General features: G+C 45.0%; 1 protein-coding gene across 1 annotated transcript in view; it reads left to right on the top strand.

Moving 5' to 3' along the window:
* FOXK1 (forkhead box K1) overlaps positions 1-20,347 on the top strand; it is a 57,719-nt gene that overhangs the window by 23,401 nt on the left and 13,971 nt on the right. Inside the window, exon 2 of the mRNA XM_034436586.3 lies at positions 6,489-6,686. Within this exon, the coding sequence (XP_034292477.2) occupies positions 6,489-6,686 (198 nt within the window). The remainder of the gene's footprint in view (positions 1-6,488; positions 6,687-20,347) is intronic.

The following is a 20,347-nucleotide window of genomic DNA, read 5'->3' as shown; positions in this document are numbered from 1 at the left end:
CGGAGTCCAAGGCTGCTTAAAAAAAATTGGCGCGCTGAGAGCTGGGTGGGGGGGGTTGGAAATGGGGCAGTGAGAAGGAATATATTTCCATAGCCAAATGTGAAACTGGCAGCTTTTTCTAACCTCGTTTTTGGCCTTTTAAAAGCTTCTTTTCCTCTACTTCACGTTTGGAGAATGCAGTCTGTAATCAAGTACAGGTAGTCCTCATCTTACAACGATGAGGGAGCCCAAAATGTCTGTCGCTAAACGAGACAGGGGTGAAGTAAGTTTTGCCCCGTTTTACGACCTTCCTTGGCACAGTTGTTGAGTGAATCGGTGCGGTTAAGTTAGTCACAGGGTTGTTGAGTGAATCTGATTTGACTTAATAATAATAATAATAATTTTATTTCTATACCGCCCTTCTCCCGAAGGACTCAGGGCGGTGTACAGCCTATTTAAAAACACAAACAAAGCAACAATATAAAATTTAAAATAATTAAATAAATTGGCTCAGATTTAAAACCCAAAAAAATTTAAATACCCCAATTTAAAACTATTGTGTTGATAGTCCGGCCTGGCGGAACAACAGGGTCTTGACTGATGATGTTCCCAGTTGGGTCATGAAACGTCTGCAAGGAAGCAACCAAGGACCACACAGTCCTCCTCCTCCTCTTCCATCCCACAAACTCCTTTCTCTTCTAGCACTGATGATGATACCTAGTTGGGTCATGAAATGTCTACAAGGAAGCAACCAAGGACCCCACAGTCCTCCTTCTCCTCTTCTCTTCCATCCCACAAACTCCTTGTACCACTGATGATGTTAACCTAGTGGGGTCATGAAACATCTGCAAGAAAACCAACCAAGCTCAAAGACCACCAAGGACCCACAGACAAACTTCTCTTAATGTGGTGTGTTGCGCTTGTAGCTTAGCATAGTTAGGAAAAATGTCCAGTTTTTCTCAGGACGGGCGAGTTGCTATCTTCTGATCTCTAATCCAGTCCGGAGTAGAGATGTTTCTCCACTCTGGCAGAAGATTTGACCCCGGTATGTATTTTCGTTTTTTTGTTGGATAACAGCAAGAGACTGCCCTTGTCCTAAAGACCAGAGGATGGAAAGCATTCCATAAAAGAAAATTTTGGATATTCCTCAGTCAGGGTCTCCAACGTTGGGCACTTTAATACTTATGGACTTCAACTCCCATGATTCCTCAGCCAAGGTCTCCAAACTTGGCAACTTTAAGTCTGGTGGACTTCAACTCCCAGGATTCCTCAGTCAGGGTCTCCAACGTTGGGCACTTTAATACTTGTGGACTTCAACTCCCAGAATTCCTCAGCCAAGGTCTCCAACCTTAGCAACTTTAGGACTGGTGGACTTCCAGAATTCCTCAGCCAGCGTCTCCAACCTTAGCAACTTTAGGACTGGTGGACTTCCAGAATTTCTCAGCCATGGTCTCCAACCTTAGCAACTTTAAGACTGGTGGACTTCCAGAATTCCTCAACCAGGGTCTCCAACCTTAGCAACTTTAAGACTGGTGGACTTCCAGAATTCTTCAGCCAGCGTCTCCAACCTTAGCAACTTTAAGACTGGTGGACTTCCAGAATTCCTCAGCCATGGTTTCCAAACTTGGCCACTTGAACACTTGTGGACTTCAATTCCCAGAATCCCTCAGCCAGGAATTCTGGGAGTTGAAGTCCACAAGTCTTAAAAGTTGCCAAGGATGGAGGCCCCTGCTCTAGAGGCTGAGAAAGGACCACATCTGGCTGCATCGGCTGTATTCCACTTGATGCTCTGTAAGATGGGCTGGAATTAACAGTTTTGAGGCTTTTCTTACCTGGATCACTCAAGCAGGTGTCTTCACCTGGTCTGATAGCATCCATCCTCTCATTTTTGGACCAGGTGGGACACAGCAAGGAGGAGATTTTGGATAACAAGCAACCGATCGAAACAACCACCGGTCCCACATATCCAAGTCTTCACGAGAAAAGAACCGCCGAGAGAATCACAAAAGACGAATATTTAGAACCAGTTCCAAGAAAAGAGAGCGAAGCCACATCGTGCTTTAAAAGCTGTTTCAATATTTCCCATCCTAGTTGACCCGGGGCAGATCTTAAAACCGAACGCGCGCATACAAACCGGCTGTTTGCTAACATGATTGTCCAGCTACAAATTGCGGTTTTAAAAGCTGGAAGGGACTTTAGTATTTTGGATCATTTCTTCCAGCTAAAAAGGCTTTTTAGTGCTTCGTTTGAGGCCAGGAACAAATGTCGGGGTTTTTTTGTTTTTGTTTTTCTTCCCCCCCTTTCCCAAATTGGCCAGAACGTTGTAACCGGAATGCGAAAAATAAACAGCAGTTGCATTTCGTTTTGTTGTCGTTTCTTTCTTCTTCTTCTTCTTCTTCTTCTTCTTCTTCTTCTTCTTCTTCTTCTTCTTCTTCTTCTTCTTCTTCTTCTTCTTCTTCTTCTTCTTCTTCTTCTTCTTCCTCCTCCTCCTCCTCCTCCTCCTCCTCCTCCTCCTCCTCCTCCTCCTCCTCTTTTTCTTCTTCTTCTTCGTCTTCTTTTTCTTCTTCTTCTTCTTCTTCCCGCGCTGATGAGACAAAATCTTCCTCGGAGCTTATTAAATGTGTCCAGATGTCTTCTGCCATTATCAAGGCTGCAGATAATTCTCCTTTATTGTAAGGGAAGTACAGTGTGATGCTACGATATTAATTTATGCTCAGAAAGCTTCCTGTGGATGCCTGTGGGGAATGGAAATCTCCTCCGTGTGATTCATTTTGGCTTTTTTTTAAAAAATAAAAAATAAAAAACGTGGACTTTGGGGGAAAAAAATTCTTTGTAAACCACAACTAACAGAGGTAGATCAGCCAGAATCAAAAGTGCATTTATTCGTGCTTGGGAAGAGCGGAATACTGTATGGAATTACTTGAAAAGCTAAACACAGGTGGTCCCCGACTTTACGACCACAATGGAGCCCCTGAATAAACCTCCCTGAAAATAAGGCCAAGAGCTTATTTCAGGGTTCAAAAAAATATAAGACAGGGTCTTATTTTATTTATTTATTGGTTCGATTTATATGCCGCCCTTCTCCGGAGACTCAGGGCGGCTTACAAAGCGTTAAGCAATAGCCTTCATACTTTTGTATATACCTACTTAGTAGGGCTTTCGGCCCCCCCCTAAGCGGTGTTCTTTTTTTATACAAAGTCATCTTATTGCCCCCATAATCCGGGTCCTCATTTTACCTACCTCGAAAGGATGGAAGGCTGAGTCAAACCTTGAGCCTGGTGAGATTTGAACTCGCAGTAATTGCAGGCAGCTGGTGCTATTTAACAGCACTTTAGTCTGCTGCGCCACCAAGGCTCGGGGAAACACGGTATTCGTAGCTCAGGGTTGAAATGATAGGTCCTTGGTACTCTCTGGGCTTGGTTGTTGTATTGCAGGCGTTTCATTACCCAACTAGGTAACACCATCAGTGCTAGAAGGGGCTGAGGTTTGCAAAATTGAACAGAGGGGTAGGAGGAGGAGAACCGAGGGGGTCCTTGTTGCTCTCCGAGCGTCGCCGTTTTCTTGCAGACGTTTCTTGACCCAACTAGGCAACATCATCAGTGCACTGGGTGATGTTATCTAATTTGGGTCATGAAACCTCTGCAGGAAAACAACCCGAGTTCAAGAGAGCATCAAGGTTTGAATAGGGTAGACAAAAATGCAGGTGGAGAAAAAAAATATATACAATTTACATTCAGGAATTGAACTGTAAAAACTGCCAACGGTTTTATGATGGAGGGCCCAGAATCTTGGTCTGGGGGGGGCGGTGTATGTCCTTTTTAGAAGACCCCCCCCCCCGGCCATGCTTTTACTAACCAGGCTGATGGCCTAGAGACAACATTGCTGCATCCGTCACGGAAATCCCTCCGTGTAAACACAGCCTTGCAACGCACATATTTCCAAGCAACAGTAATGTTAAGATGTCGGGAGGATTTACAGTTTTGCTGTGATTTATGGAAGCCGTCCTCTTTACGGGGACTTGCTTAGAGTTCCCCGAAGCCCAGGGAGCTGTTTGAAAGCGTAGTTGTAAAAACAGAAAGAAAATAGGAGGGAAAAAGCAAAATATGGAGGCACTGTATATTTTTTTCCCCCAGATTCCTTTCAGATTTTTATATATATATTCCTTTTCCTGACTTTTTTTTTTTACGGTGGTTCCCTTAAGTAAAACACTGCAGTTTTTTTATACTTCCTGCTCCTTTTTTAAAAAAAAAATACTGCTGTTTTTCTTTTGCTTCCGTCCTTCCTTATTTGGGCTTTACTTGCATTCCCGAGAGCAAAAACTGGAGTTTTACTGAAGGGATTCGCAAAAGAATTGCAGTACAGGTAGTCCTTGATTTACAGCGGTCTTGTTGAGTGACCGTTCGAAGATACATCGGCATTGAAAAAAGCGACATAGGACCGTTTTGTTACACGCGTGACGGTTGCGCGCTCGATCAACATTCAGACCAGCGGTGAAATCCACTTGCCTTCGCTACCGGTTCGGTAACGGGAGTGCACGGGAGCACGTTTGTGCTATGCACGCATACATGTACCTCTTCTGCACCTGCGCAGAACCTTCTACACATGTGCAGATGGTAAAAGACCGGGACGTAATGACGTCCTGGCGGGTGGGCGGAGCTTCCTACCGCCGGCGCTACCAGTTCAGCGAGCCAGATAGAACCAGGAGGGATTTCACCGCTGATTCAGACACTTGGAAATCTGACTCGTATTTATGACGGTCGCCGTGCCCTGGGGAGGGTGGTCACGTGATCCCCTTTCGCGAACTTCTGACAAGCAAAGTCCACGGGGAAGCCGAATTCCCTTAACTGTGTGAGCAACTTAACTGCTTCAGGAATTCACTTAACCACTGTGGCGCAAAAGGTCGTAAAACAGGACCAACCTCATTTAAGAACTATCTCGCTTACCAATGAAAATTTGGGGCTCCATCATTTTATTTATTTTATTTTATTTTTTGATTTATATGCCGCCCTCCTCCGGAGACTCAGGGCGGCTTACAATGCGTTAAGCAATAGCCTTTTTTTTTTTTTTTTTTAATTTGATTTATATGCCGCCCTTCTCCGGAGACTCAGGGCGGCTTACAGTGCGTTAAACAATAGCCTTCATCCTTTTGTATATTATACAAAGTCAGCTTATTGCCCCCACAAACTGGGTCCTCATTTCACCTACCTTAGAAAGGATGAAAGGCTGAGTCAACCTTGAGCCTGGGGAGATTCGAACCTGCAGTAATTGCAGACACCTGGTGTTAATAACAGGGTGCTTTAAACCACTGTAGTACCAAGGCTCTTGCCTTCATTCTTTTGTATATTTTATACAAAGTCAGCTTATTGCCCCCACAATCCGGGTCCTCAATTTACCTACCTTAGAAAGGATGGAAGGCTGAGTCAACCTTGAGCCTTGGCAAGATTCGAACCTGCAGTAATTGCAGGCAGTTGAATGTTAATAACAGGCTATTAGTCTGCTGCGCCACCAGGCTCCTCTAAATGGAGGATTGCCTATAACGGGTGTCAGCAACCTGCAGCTCCGGAGCTGCATGCGGCTCTTTGGGCCCTCTGCTGTGGCTCCATGTCAAGTGATTCCACCACTGGCTAGCCCCGCCCTTAGCCCTCCCCTCCCAGTCACTCCTCGCCTGGCCTGAGAAGGTAAGGGCGACGATGCGGGATGGAGAAGCAGCCGGGGCAGAAACAGAGAGATACAGATACAGAGGGAGGGCGGAAGAGGGAGGGAGGGAGAGAGGGAGGGACGGAGGGAGAGAGAGAGAGAGAGAGATGTCAAAAAGTTTTTGTGGTTCCCGGGTTTTTTTTTTTTTTTAACAACCGGTTCTCTGTCCTAATGACCGGCTGGGTAGGCATGGCTGGGGGGGGGGGGAATCATGTGACTGGTGGAAGTGAGTGACGTCGAGTTGGCCATGTTCACTCAGGTTTTGTGGCTCCCGGTGTTTTCTTTTGTGTGGGAAACGGGTCCAAATGGCTCTTTTGAGTATTTAAGGTTGCAGACCCCTGGACTATAATAATAGCTAGTTAAACTCGCCTTGGTAGTACAGTGGTCTAAGGCACCCCGTTATTAAGCTGGTTATTAAGACCAGCTGCCTGCAATTACTGCAGGTTCGAATCTCGCCAAGGCTCAAGGTTGACTCAGCCTTCCATCCTTTCTAAGGTAGGTAAATTGAGGACCCAGTTTGTGGGGGCAATAAACTGACTTTGTATAAATATACAAAAGGATGAAGGCTATTGCTTAACGCATTGTAAGCCGCCCTGAGTCTCCGGAGAAGGGCGGCATATAAATCAAATTTAAAAAAAAAAACTCTCATTGATCGGTGTGTCAAGTTTCAGGCTACCGTTTTGGGATCCAGGAGCATATCAAAGAGATCCTCCAATTCTGCATTGTTTAAAATACGTGCCTGATGTTTATACTCGGGTTTACGTGTCACACACTCAATTGTGTCCGTTTTTCTTCCTTTTTTGCCCCCCCAGGTGTGTTATCCGGTTTCCCAGCACAGTCATCAAAATCCAATTCACGTCCCTCTACCATAGAGAGGAGGCGAGAGAGGACACGGCATCTCCTCCACTCCGGCCACTCTACCCACAGATCTCGCCGCTTAAGATCCACATTCCGGAGCCGGATCTACAGAATATGGTCAGCCCCCTCCCTTCTCCCACTGGCACCATCAGGTAAGCAGCGTGGGTCTCCAGCACAGGTGTGCCCAGCTCCGTATCAACAAACACCGCTTTTCCCAAAAATTCCCATTTCTCTCCTTATACTTCAGGTAGTCATACATTACATTGATTGATTGATTGATTGATTGATTGATTAGCCCTTGATTAGCCATATCAAAGTGCAGAGTACCAGAAGCAAATTATTACTAAAATTTGATAAAAGCAATTTAAAATGGAATTGAAATAAAATACAATTTAGAATGAAATTGGAGTAAAATACCATTTAAAATGAAATTGAAATAAAATACAATTTAAAATGAAATTGGAGTAAAATACCATTTAAAATGAAATTGGAATAGCAATAGCCCTTAAACTTATATACCACTTCACAGTGCTTTACAGCCCTCTCTAAGCGGTTTACAGAGTCAGCTTCTTGCCCCCAACAATCTGGGTCCTCATTTGACCCATCTCGGAAGGATGGAAGGATGAGTCAACCTTGATGCGGTCAGGATCGAACTTCTGGCAGTGAACAGAGATAGCCTGCAACATTGCATTGTAACAACTGCGCCACTATGGCTTCCTTCCTTCCTTCCTTCCTTTCCTTTCCTTCCCTCCTTCCCTCCCAAGCTATACCAGACTTATATACAGCTTCACAGTGCTTTCCAGCCCTCTAAGCAGTTTACAGAGTCAGTCTCTTGCCCCCAATGATCTGGGTCCTCATTTTACCCACCTCGGAAGGATGGAAGGCTGAGACGACCTTGAGCCCGGTGAGATTCGAACTGCCAAATTGCAGGCAGCCGGCAGTCAGCAGAAGGAGCCTGCAGTACTGCACTCTGACCACTGCGCCACCGCGGCTCTTAAATAAACGACGATTTAAAATGAAATTAGAATAAAATACAGTGATTTAAGATGTAAATAAAATATGATAAAAATTATAGTTAGATGTCACCTCTGCAATCCACCCCAATCAATCCCACCTATGCCGATTTCAACCGAACCATTTTGTTCAAGTACTGTGCTGTGTTATTTTCAGATTCTGGATGCACATAAGGTAAGTTGTTTTGATATGGGGATCCCATTGGGTCACTCGTTTGGCATGTAGATCGAGGTACCCATCTCTCACCTCCTTATACAGATAACAATCAAATACACCTGTACATTGATTGATTGATTATCCCTTTGTTGTTGTTGTTAGTTGCGAAGTCATGTCCGACCCATCGCGACTCCATGGACCATGTTCCTCCAGGCCTTCCTGTCCTCTACCATCCTCTGGAGTCCATTGAAGCTCACTCCGACTGCTTCGGTGACTCCATCCAGCCACCTCCTTCTCTCCTTCTTCTTTTGCCCTTGATCTTTCCCAGCATTAGGTTCTTCTCCAGTGAGTCCTTTCTTCTCATTAGGTGGCCAAAGTATTTGAGTCTCCTCTTCAGGATCTGGCCTTCTAAAGAGCAGTCGGGGTTGATCTCCTCTAGGACTGACCGGTTGGATGGCCTTGCAATCAAAGGGACTCACAGGAGTCTTCTCCAGCACCAGAGTTCAAAGGCCTCCATTCGTTGACGCTCAGCCTTCCTTATGGTCCAACTTTCACAGCCGTACATTGCAACTGGGAAAACCATAGCATTTGATTATCCCTTGGGCCATATCAAAGTGCAGAGTTCCAGAAACAAATAATGACTAATCGTTGTTGTTGTTGTTGTGGAGAAATAGGAGGAGGAAGGAGGATCAAGTATGTCGCCTCCTTGAGTGATTTATAAAAATAATAATAATAAAAGGCAAGCTGTAAAATAATGACAGCAATGATCGTGGACCACTTGGGTCAAAGCTCATGTGAAACAGAAGTTGGGTTAGTTAGAAGTTAGAAACCCTGGGTTGGAACTACGGTGCTGAAGCTGGGAGGGAGGAAGGCAATGGGTGTCTTTTTTTTCTTTCTGCGGTGACTTCACTTTCTTCAGGAAGCAAATATCACGTGCCCCAAACGGTGATACGTTTTTGCTCGACACACCCGAGAGCCAGTGTTGACACAGGCAAGCTTCAGCTTGCTGGTCTTGATGGGAAACACGAGTCCTTTCCCAAGCTGGTGGAGAGAGAGAGAGAGAGAGAGAAAGAGCCGAGATCTCCATCGCTGAGACCAAGGGTCCTGGGAAGTGTGAAGTCTCCTCTGAACTTGAGATGCTGGAGACCTGCTAGAGTGCAGGTCTCCAACATTGGGCACTTGAAGACTTGTGGACTTCAACTCCCAGGATTCCTCAGCCAAGGTTTCCAACCTTAGCAATTTTAAGACTGGTGGACTTCCAGAATTCCTCAGCCATGGTCTCCAAACTTGGCAACTTTAAGACTTGTGGACTTCAACTCCCAGGATTCCTCAGCCAAGGTTTCCAACCTTAGCAATTTTAAGACTGGTGGACTTCCAGAATTCCTCAGCCATGGTCTCCAATCTTGGCATCTTTAAGACTGGTGGACTCCAACTCCCAGAATCCTTCAGCCAGGAATTCTGGGAGTTGAAGTCCACAAGTCTTAAAAGTTGCCAAGGATGGAGGCCCTTGCTCTAGCGGCTGAGAGAGGACCACATCTGGCTGCATCGGCTGTATTCCACTTGATGCTCTGTTAGATGGGCTGGAAATAACAGTTTTGAGACTTTTCTTACCTGGGTCACCCAAGCAGCTGGCCTCACCTGATCTGATAGCATCCGTCCTCTCCTTTTGGGTCCAGGTGGGACACAGCAAGGAGGGAAATGGGTGGGCGAAATAGGTCACTGCTAACCCCCTATTTTTGCTGCTGTTTTGACTCGTGATGAAAAGGAGGGGAGGGGTCTTTTGATGGTTGCTTTGAGTTGATCTCTGAGTATCCTTTTGAGCAAAAGAGGGTTAAGGTGGAATTGGGTCAGAGCAGCTCCCAACTCTCTTATGGTCTCATACTGAGTCTTAATACAAGATTTCCCTTCCTTCCTTCCTTCCTTCCTTCCTTCCTTCCTTCCTTCCTTCCTTCAATCCTTTCCCTTCCCTTCCTTTCCCCTTTTTTCCTTCCTTCCTTCTCTCTCTTCTCCCTCCTTCCCTCCTTCTCTACTCCTCTGCCTCCTTCCCTTCCATCCTTCCTTTCCCTTCCTTTCCCCTCTTCCTTCCTTCTCTCTCTTCTCCCTCTCTACCCCTCTGTCTCCTTCCCTTCCTTCCTCCCTCCCTCCCTCTACCTTCCTGTCACTCTACTTCCTTCCCTCTTATCCTTCCTTCCTTCCTTCTTCTCTACCCCGCCACTTCTTTCCTTCTTAGTCCTTCCTTCCTCTCATTTTTCTTTTCCTTTCCTCCCCTCCCCACCCCCCTCTGTTCTGCCCTCCCTCCCTCCCAAAGAAGGAGAAGTTTAAGCTTGGACATTGCCCTCATTCTATAAGTCACTCAACACTTTTCAACTTCTGCTGAGCTGGTAACAAAACTCCAGAACCTTTCTAAATAGGGTGTACAAGAGCCCCTCTGATTTTTCTCCTTCCCCTGAACCCTTCATTTCTTCTTCTTCTTCTTCTTCTTCTTCTTCTTCTTCTTCTTCTTCTTCTTCTTCTTCTTCTTCTTCTTCTTCTTCTTCTTCTTCTTCTTCTTCTTCTTCTTCTTCTTCTTCTTCTTCTTCTTCTTCTTCTTCTTCTTCTTCTTCTTCTTCTTCCTCCTCCTCCTCCTCCTCCTCCTCCTCCTCCTCCTCCTCCTCTTCCTCTTCTTCTTCTTCTTCTTCTTCTTCTTTCCATTCCCTTTTAGTTCCTTGGCTGCATTGAGTTGGGATTTAGCACTCTAGCCCCCCCTCTGCCCCCCCCCCCCCGCAAGGGGGAAGCCGGTGCCAAACAGAGCCTCTATATTCCAAGGCACTCTACCTTAGCGCACCGGTCCTTTTTTGTGTATGTCTGTGCAAACTGGGGGTGTGTGGAATGGGAGACCACCCACTCCTCTTGTTTCAAGAGGCTTGTTTCTCGAGCCTGCCACGACCCCGGGCATCTCTCCGGCAAAAGCTTTTGCAAGGCTCGTTTTGAGGAATGCCAACCATCCTGTGGCGCGAAGGCGGAGGAGAGAGAGAGAGAGAGAGAGAGAGAAAAGAAAAGTTCAGTTTTCTCTCCGGGGTCCTCCCCCTCCTGGTGGTGCTGGGAAGCTGTTCTCATGAGATCAGCTTTCCTCTCCTTCCCTGTCCCCCCCCCACCCTCTCCTTCCCCATCCCATCCCATCCACCCCTTTTGGCACCATTCGCTTACCTAATTTGGTGCGCCCTCGCCCTGCGTCTTCCTGATTGGTCCCCGGGAAAGTTTTCCAGCAAAGATCTTTTCCTTTTTGGAAAGCAGAGACCGCGCCTCCCTCTTTCCCCTCTTGGCAGACACTTCCCAACTGTTATTGTTATTATTATTATTATTATTCCTTTTTTTTTTTCTTCCCCGTTTGTTTGTTTGGCTTAAGCTAAGCGGCAGCATTTGCCAGAATACGATAGAATCAAATCAAATCAAACTTGGTTAGGCCATCCCTGCTCTGTTTCTCATCATTGGGCTCTTGCAAATCTTTTCTTCCCCCCCGTAACTTTCTTTTGGAAAATGCTGGGAAGTTTTCTTCCTCTTTGTCTTGTTTTTCCTAAAGACGATCCTCCTCCTCGCCTTGGTTTCCGAAGAAACACCGTTTAAATTAGTTCCCTTCGAGGAAAGCAGATCCATCTGCGCCACGACGAAATGGTGTACAAATGTTTTTGCAATTCTCGTTTGAGGTTTTGACCCAAGGAAATTTTTTTTTTTAATCCAAGCTGGGACTGGAGAACTATCAATCTATCTAATGGAGATGATGGATAGATATGTAATGCTTTTTTTAAATAGGAGAATTGTTGTATTAGGGGTTAGAAATAAGAGGTGGAAAGTAGAAATTGGGATAATGTTACGATGCATTACACTGCCTCAAAATATAATACATTATAACTACAATGTATATGTAAATCTCAGAAGTTGAAAGATTATTATGATGTATATCTAAACGGAGTATATTGTATTATCACTATTTTGTATAAAGTAAATTGACCCAGATAATGTACTGTTCAGTAAAAACTTACATATGTTGAAGAAAAACTTAACTTATTGCTTAATGCACTGTAAGCCGCCCTGAGTCTCCGGAGAAGGGCGGGATATAAATCAAATTAAAAAAAAAAAACCACCATAAATAAAATTATATATTTTTAAAAAATCTTATCTAATGGAGGTTCTCAATGCAGAGTCAGTCCTACAGTAGTGGCCAAAATTGTGGAAACCTTTTGGGGAAAGTGTATTTTTGAGGTTTGACGGCTAATAACACCATTTTTTTTTCCTGGAGTTTCAAGATAATCCTATTCTGCTGTTGGAATAGCCTGGGAATAGCCCAGACCTTCACCCAATGGAAAATCGATGGAGCCGACTAAAGAAACTGGTTAGTCAGAAGCGACCCAGCCATAAAACCCAGTTAATAGAAGCCATCCTTCAATCTTGGTTTCACATTAGAACAGCTGCAGAACTCAAAGACTTGGTTCACTCCATGGGAAGACGTTGTAAGGCTAAATTCATGCTAAAGGTTACTCAACGAAGTATTAACTGACATGGTGATCATTTTTGCATATCTCGTTTTTTCTACGTGTTTCATTTTTCTTCTTTATCCTGTAACTGCTATTCTAATAGCAAACCCTTCATAAAAGTTATTGCATGACATTCTTGATTAAATTGTCTTTCCATGGATATATAATTTTATGGTACTACTCCAATAAAAAAAAAAAGTGGTTTTTATTAGCTAGTTTTAGAAAATACACTTTGCCCAAAAGGTTTCCACAATTTTGGCCACTACTGTGAGGTGGAGATGGCGGATTGTGTCCCGTCTCAGAGAGTGATGGGTTCGGATTACGCCTAACCTTCCCGGACAGGAATTTTGCATTCTTCGTTCATTTCCTTTTTCTTGTTTTCCCTCCTCCTTTCCAACACTGTACAGATAATCCGTTCAAACTCAACAATGAAAAAAAAAAGTGACGTAGGGCCATTTTTCACACTTAACAAACCGTCGCAGCCTCGCCAGGCTCCCACGATCCAAATTCAGACACTTGGCAACTGACTTGTATTTACGACGGACGCCGTGTCCCAAGGTCCCGTGATCCCCTTTTATGACCTACTGGCAAGCAAAATCAGTGGGGAAGCCAGATTCACTTAACAACCCTCTTAAGAACGGCAGCGACTCACTTAACAACGGTGACGAGAAAGGTCGTAAAATGAGACAAAACTTCACTGAACAAATGTCTCACTGAGCAACATAAATGTTGGGCTCAATTGTGACGCTTAGTTGAGGTCTACCTATACTCTAAATTTAGAAATAAATTTTAAGTACTTCAGTCTGACATTCTACTCTTTAAAGGTCATTTAAAATCGAAAGTGTGGTGGTGGAGAGGTTTTTTTATTATTATTATTAGAATTATGCCCTGTTTAACAAAACCTAACCACTTCAGCAGTTTCAACTCCGTGACGTGGAAAAAGAACCTGTTGCTTTTAAAAGGATTTTTTTTTAACTTCCTTCCTTCCTCCACATTCTTCCTCTTCTCACACCCACCCCTCTGGGGGGGGTTTCCCCCCCTTAAGCCCTTTGCTTAAATTTTAAATTGCTTTTTTCCCCCACGTTAAAGGCTAGGCAATAACAATTAGACTTTTTTTCTCCAGTTCCTTGAGCAAGTTGGCTTTGGGCAAGCTAAGCCTTTGTTTTGAATTTGGATTTGTCAAACAACAGGAATATATATATATATATATATATATTTAAAAAAGAAAGCAAAGTTGATGTGTGGGTATTTCGTGTTTTGTTTACTTCTTTGCAGAACACACAAGGAAGGGAAACAGCTCTTGGCTGGGTGTAAAATGCCAGCAGAAACATCCTGCAGTGAGCTCATGCTTTGTCTGCAAACTGCCAAAATAGAAAAACGGTGATAAGCCAAGATTTTTACAGAAAAATATAAAGCAGGAACGTTTGGGGTGTACGGCTTCAGAGGCAGGGTGTTAATAAGGCCTTCGAGGTTTTAAAAAAAAAAAAACTTGAAATGCAAGTTGGTGGATTTCTTCCTGTTTTTGCCCAGGAGCTGCTGGTTTTACCTTGGTGAGTAAACCCAAAAGGTTAGGATAGGTTGCAAACCATTTAAAGCTGCAGGTTTTAAGCGTTTCATGTTTTTAACCACAGTCTTGGGTTTTTTTTAAAAAATAATAATAACAATAATACAGAAGAAAAACAGTTCAGTTAGAAACAGTTTGAGATAAAAATAACTTGCAAAAAAAAAAGGGGGTGAAAATTGCATGCCAAAAAGAAAGATGACCAGGTTAGAAATAAATTAAAGATATACATACATACATACATACATACATACATACATACATACATACGTTTTCCTTGTAATGAACTTTTGCTTGTAAGTGAAAATTTTGTTTGCTCGTACATAAACTTGCCTGTGTTTTCAAAGAGTCTCTTGCACACTTCCATCTTGTGCCCTCACTAAGAGATTTCGTAGTGGTAAGGTAAAGGTAAAGGTTCCCCTCGCACATATGTGCTACTCGTTCCCGACTCTTGGGGCCGGTGCTCATCTCCGTTTCAAAGCTGAAGAGCCAGCGCTGTCCGAAGCCGTCTCTGTGGTCATGTGGCCGGCATGACTTAACGCCAAAGGCGCACGGAACACTGTTATCTTCCCACCAAAGGTGGTCCCTATTTTTCTACTTGCATTTTCTTTTTACGTGCTTTCGAACTGCTAGGTTGGCAGAAGCCGGGACAAGGAACGGGAGCTCACCCCGTTACGCGGCGCTAGGGATTCGAACCGCTGAACTGCCGACCTTCCGATCAACAAGCTCAGCGTCTTAGCCACTGAGCCAACGCGTCCCTTTCTTAGTGGTAGCCACCCACCCACCCCCCAAAAAATTAGTAATTTTTTCTCTCTTTCATATGTTTCCTAATTAGACTGCTGGAGTGGACAATTTTCAGTTTTGTGAGGTTTTTTTCCCATTCTGATTCTTACGTAACTGTGTCACCATCAAAAATGTGGGAGTTTTCTCAAAGGGGGGGGGAAGAGATGCCTGGAGAAACTGGGCATCAGTAATAATCGTGATTTATTTTTATTTATTTATTTTTTTTGCAGCTCCCCTCGGTGATCTCTGTTGATTTTGCTATTTGAAAAGCAAAAAATGCTTTATGTAAACCCCTTAGCATGCTCATAAAATTACCCCATTTGGTATATTTATTAAATGTAAACACGTAGTTTAACCAGACAGAAGAAAGTAGCCATCCTTACGATCATAAAATAGAGTTATATCTTCTGGCCTTCAGCCATTCATATTTTTAGAGAGGGAAAAAAAAAACCTCTGGAATAGTCAGGGAAAAATAAGATTCGTGTTTTGAAAGTTTGGCTGTCGGGCGTAATGCTTTCAGTCTTAATTTCCTGCTTTTGAGATTTCAATTCTTAGGTTTCTGAATCTGAAAAACTTCGCTTGGACTGATTGAAATTACTCGTTCAGATGTTCCTCTTCTTGTTAGAAAAAAAAAAACTGTGACTTTCTGTTGCTGAAACGAAAGAAAACGCTTTCTAAAGCATGCCTTACAAGTCCTTTTATGTGGCATTTGTCTCTAAATAGCTGACAAGCCACAGACAAGTAAAAAGCTGTACAATTATCTTTTTTTTAAAAGAATAAACAGAAATGATCAATCTCGCAACACGATCTACCAATCTGTCGATGCAAATCGACACTCAAAAATAAGGTAAATTATAAAAACATAGCCCCGTTTCTCGCCACACAAATATTCATTGTGAATGTGGATATCTTATCATCCTGCTGGCTTGGAAGAAGTATGGACCTCAGCTCCCAGAATTCCCCAGCCAGCAGCTTGCTGAGGAATTCTGGGAATTGAAGTCCAAACAGGCTGGCTGGGGAACTCTGGAGGCTTTATCTAGCTATCTTATCTATCCAGAAACCAGCCATCAACCCTCATTGAGCAAAGGTTGAAGTTCACCCGTGTTGACTTGGGGAATTTTGGGGTTGAAGTCCACACATCCAAGTTGCTAAGGCTGAGAAGCCCTGATTGAAATTCAGACCTTTTTTAATCCAATGAATAAAAGGAGCAGATGACAAGCCTAAAGCAGACTTGATCCCTCATGTGAAATGAGGTCCAGTCCAGTTAATGCTTGGATGGCAGGTCATTCCAGGAATCTAGGACTCTTGGTCAAATCAGGACATTGACCATCCATCTCCAACCCAGCATTGGTAAATCATTTCCGTGACTCCCATGAGTTATGGATGGACGCAATCATCCAGACTCCAGTCTCCCTTGAACTGACAAGATTTCTTAAATTTGTCACATCTTGGCATATGTCAGGGGTCTACGATCTTAAATACTCAAAGAGCCATTTGGACCTGTTTCCCACAGAAAAGAAAACACCGGGAGCCACAAAACCCGAGTGGGCGTGGCCAACTCGATGTCACTCACTTCTACCAGTCACATGACACACACCCCTAGACACGCCTACCCAGCCGGTCATTAGGGCAGAGAACCACTTGTTAAAAAACACCGGGAACCACAAAATCCTTTTGACATCTCTCTCTGTCCTCTCCCCCCTCCCTCTCTCTCTGTATCTCTCTATGTCTCTCTCTCCCCCCACTCCTCTCCGTATCTCTCTGTCTCTGCCCTGCCCGCTTCTCCATCCCCCGCCATCGCCCTTACCTTCTCAGGCCAGGCAAGGAGTGACTGAGAGGGGAGGGCGAGGGATGGGGCCAGCCAGTGGTGGGATCACCTGATGGAGCCACAGCAGAGGGCCCAAAGAGCCGCATGCAGCTCCGGAGCTGCAGGTTGCTGACTCCTTACTTAGGTGAGCCTGCATTCCTCTATCTCCCACCACCTTTTGAGGAACCATTAATGCAACAGCGGTGGTCCTGTTGCTTGAATTCAGCATCTCCAAAACCTCTGTCTCTCCCCCCCCCCACCCACCTTTATCTACAGCCCTCCAACCCATAAAATCAAGGTACAAAATTGGAAATCCAGAAAAACAAAACCAGGCACCACGAGAGGATGAGAAAGAGGGCACCAACTGCTTTCCGCAAGGTGTAGAAAGCTACCTAGAAAGCTGGCAGCAGCCTTGGGTTTCATAAGTCTCGTCTTGTAGAAAGAACATCTGGCAGGTTGTGAGGTAACTCCTTTGGTGGAGCACAAACGACCACGTTGCTTTTTTTTTTCCTTCCAAGAAGTTCTCGTGATGCCATTCAAGAAATGTCTCAGGGGAAAAAAGATAATTCTACTTAGTTCCTGGCCAGGTAGTAGTGTAAGACATGAGCAAGTGTTTTTTCTCATCTTTTTCGAGCCTGACTTTAAGGTAATTTACCTCTTCCTTAAGGGACGCGGTGGCTCAGTGGCTAAGACGCTGAGCTTGTCGATCGGCAGTTCGGCGGTTCGAATCCCTAGTGCCGCGTAACGGGGTGAGCTCCCATTACTTGTCCCACCTTCTGCCAACCTAGCGGTTCGAAAGCACATAAAAAATGCAAGTAGAAAAATAGGGACCCCCTTTGGTGGGAAGGGAACAACGTTCCGTGCTCCTTTGGCGTTGAGTCATGCCGGCCACATGACCACGGAGATGTCTTCAGACTGACGCAGTATGCAGGTCCTCAATGGAAGGCAGATTGGTAGCCATTGTTTTTTATGCAAGATGTGTGAAGATCTTCTGTTTCTCATAAGAGGGAGCTAAATCCAGAGAGCTCCCTTAATTGGAAACAGACATCTTTTAAGGAAGACGCCCAGCACTGGTATGGTTTAAAATGCTTCATATTGCCAAAGCCCGCTGAGAATCCTTCACCATTCAGAAGTCCAGTTGACTCAACTTCCAGAAGACTCTTTATCAGGATGGCTTCATCCACATTTCACCATTCGGGGGTTGCATTTTGCACCCGCCGGCTGGTGAATTCTGGGAGTTGAAGTCAAACTGTCTAGTGACCAAGTTGGAGAAACACTAGTAGGCTAGCGGTGTCAAACTCAAGGCCCTGGGGCCAGATCCAGCTTGCGGGGGGCTTAGATCTGGCCCGCGGCCCTCCCAAGCTCCATTTTCGCTGGCAGAGGGTTGCAGGAGGCGAACCGGTAGCGGAAATATTGAGTAGTTCAGAGAACCGGTAAATACCACCTCTGACTGGCCCCGCCCCCCATCTATTCTCTGCCTCCCAAGTCCCAGCTGATCGGGAGGAAATGGGGATTTTGCAGTAACCTTCCCCTGGAGTGGGGAGGGAATGGGGATTTTGCAGTAACCTTCCCCTGGAGTGGGGGAGGGAAGGGAGATTTTAACAGGAGTGGGGAGGGAAGGGAGACGGCCTTACAACGTCTTCCCATGGAGTGAACCAAGTCTTTTAGTTCTGCAGCAGTTATAATGTTGAAACCAAGATTGAATGATGGCTTCTATTAACTGGGTTTTATTGCTGGGTCGCTTCTGACTAACAAGTTTCTTTTGTCGGCTCCATCGATTTTCAATTGGGTTAAGGTCTGGGCAATTCCCAGGCCATCCCAGATTATCTTGAAACTCCCCCCCCCAAAAAAAGTGGTGTTATTAGCCATCAAACGTCCAAAATCCACATTCCCCAAAAGGTTTCCACAATTTTGGCCACTACCGGTAAAGTCTCCAAGGTTGAAAAACACTCCGTTAGCCCATGAAGAAAAGACACAGATCGGCATAAAATCTTGGTAGCCGCTGTCGCCATTCCGCAGCCACAATGGGTCAGAGACGCCATCCTGAGCAGATCCTGACTTGGCTCGTAACAGCGCGGAAAGCTTCAGATGGTCTATCCAAGGAAACCCTTTCCGGGTGTGGCTGTCTGTATCTGCTCCACACATTTTGAGGTTCTGGGGCAACATTTTTGAAGCTCTAATGAAAGGCGTGCACCAAACTGACCAAGCCTGTTCCTTACACAACATGTCACTTTCAAAAAATACACACACAGACACACAGACACACACACATATATGTACACAAATAGGTGCAGCCTTAGTGCCCTTGGCTGCGTGCCTATCAAAAATTCAGGGCTTCTCCTTTCGAGGGAAGGGTCACCGGCTTATTTTAGATGGACCCACCCCTCTTTTTTTAAAAAAATAAAAATTAAAAAAATCTGAGACTAGAAAAGGTTGCAGTTTTGAGAAGACCTTTTCCCTATCTTGGTCTCCTTTTTCCCTGGAGTTTTCTATTCTTCTCAGTATAATTTTGCAAACCGTTCCCGGAATCTCCTTCTTGGTTAAATTTGTGTACTGGGTACCAGGGGTGAAATGCTGCCGGTTTGCACCAGTTCGGAGAACTGGTAGCGGCGAGAGCACTAGGCTCCACCCACACACCCGGATGGTTAAAATCAGGAAGTAACCTGTTTTTTACTCTCTGTGTATGCTCAGAAGACTTTGCACATGTGCAGAGAGCCCAAAATTGCACATGACACGCGCACGCACTTCCGAATCGGTAGGGAAAGTAAGTAGATTTCACCCCTGCTGGGTACCCCATTACAGATCATTCTCAACTTTCGACCACGATTTGGAGCCAGAATTTCCGTTGCTAAGCGAGGCACTTACGAAGTGAGTCATGCCTGAGTTTTGTGACCTTTTTAAAAAAAAACATGGTTCTTAAAGCAAATGGTGCAAGTCCTTAAGTGAAGCCAGCTTTCTCCATCGACTTCGCTTCTTGGGAGCTGACTGGGAAGATGGCAAATGGGGATCTAGGAATTCTGCAAGCCTCCTAACTACATGCCAAATTTACTAAGGACGTAAATTTGATGAAAAGGACGAAATGGTCAAAAGATACGTTGCTGGTCCGTGTACGATACGCCATAACCACAGGTGATAATTCAGTTGGTTCGTACTGGACCGGTAGTGGAGATCGCGGGTGGGGTGCCCGCCCGCCCGCCCGCCCGAGCTCTATGCTGTCTTGTTTAGGCCCGTTTCCAAGGCTGGGCACATGCATGGAAGGCACACGAGTGAGCAAAGCACATTGCAGAAGGCTGGGTGCATGTGCGTCAGTTGCGCGCACGCGGTGAACCAGTGGTAAGAATATTGGAAATCCACCGCTGGCCATAACCCTAAATAAATTGATCGCCAGTCTGTGGGGGAGGTCCTAGCTGCGAGGACTGGTTATTAAGTCCCTTTTCAGTGCCGTTGGAAACTTCCAACAATCACTAAACTTTTACTTCTGTCTACTTGGTTTCCGAAGGCGTTGAACTCCGACTCCCAGAATTCCTAGGGACCGAGGACCAAGAGGAATTGTGGGAGGGGATATCCAGCAGAACAGGAGTGCTCCCAGGTTAAGGAAAAAGAACCAGGCAGCCGTTGTCGTGTCAGTCAGTTTTGGATTGTGTTTAGGATTTGATTTATCATCCTGTTTTTCCAGTAGCTAAACTGTTGGGTAGACAACACAAAAGTTGCACGTCTTCAGGCCAAAGGTTGTAGAAACTCTGACTCTAGCAACACTCAGCTCTTTGCAAATCTACTTGCAACCGTTCGTTTAGTGACGGTTGATTCGTTGGCCTTGCTTGCTTTTTAATCCTCCTACAACATGTTTTCCTGGAAGAGCTTAAGCAGCCATTTACTTATTCCATTTTTTCCCCTCTTATGTTGTTTTTTGGCAATGTTGTGTTTTCTTCTAGATTTGCAGCTGTGAGTGCCCTCTTGTGGCCCTTATCCCTGGTAATACTC

Source organism: Pantherophis guttatus, chromosome 14 (assembly GCF_059756535.1).
Source record: "Pantherophis guttatus breed Tessera chromosome 14, ASM5975653v1, whole genome shotgun sequence".
Classification (NCBI taxonomy): Eukaryota; Metazoa; Chordata; class Lepidosauria; order Squamata; family Colubridae; genus Pantherophis; species Pantherophis guttatus.
The sequence above is the reverse complement of the archived record's forward strand: the minus strand, read 5'-3'. Positions and strand labels throughout refer to the sequence as shown.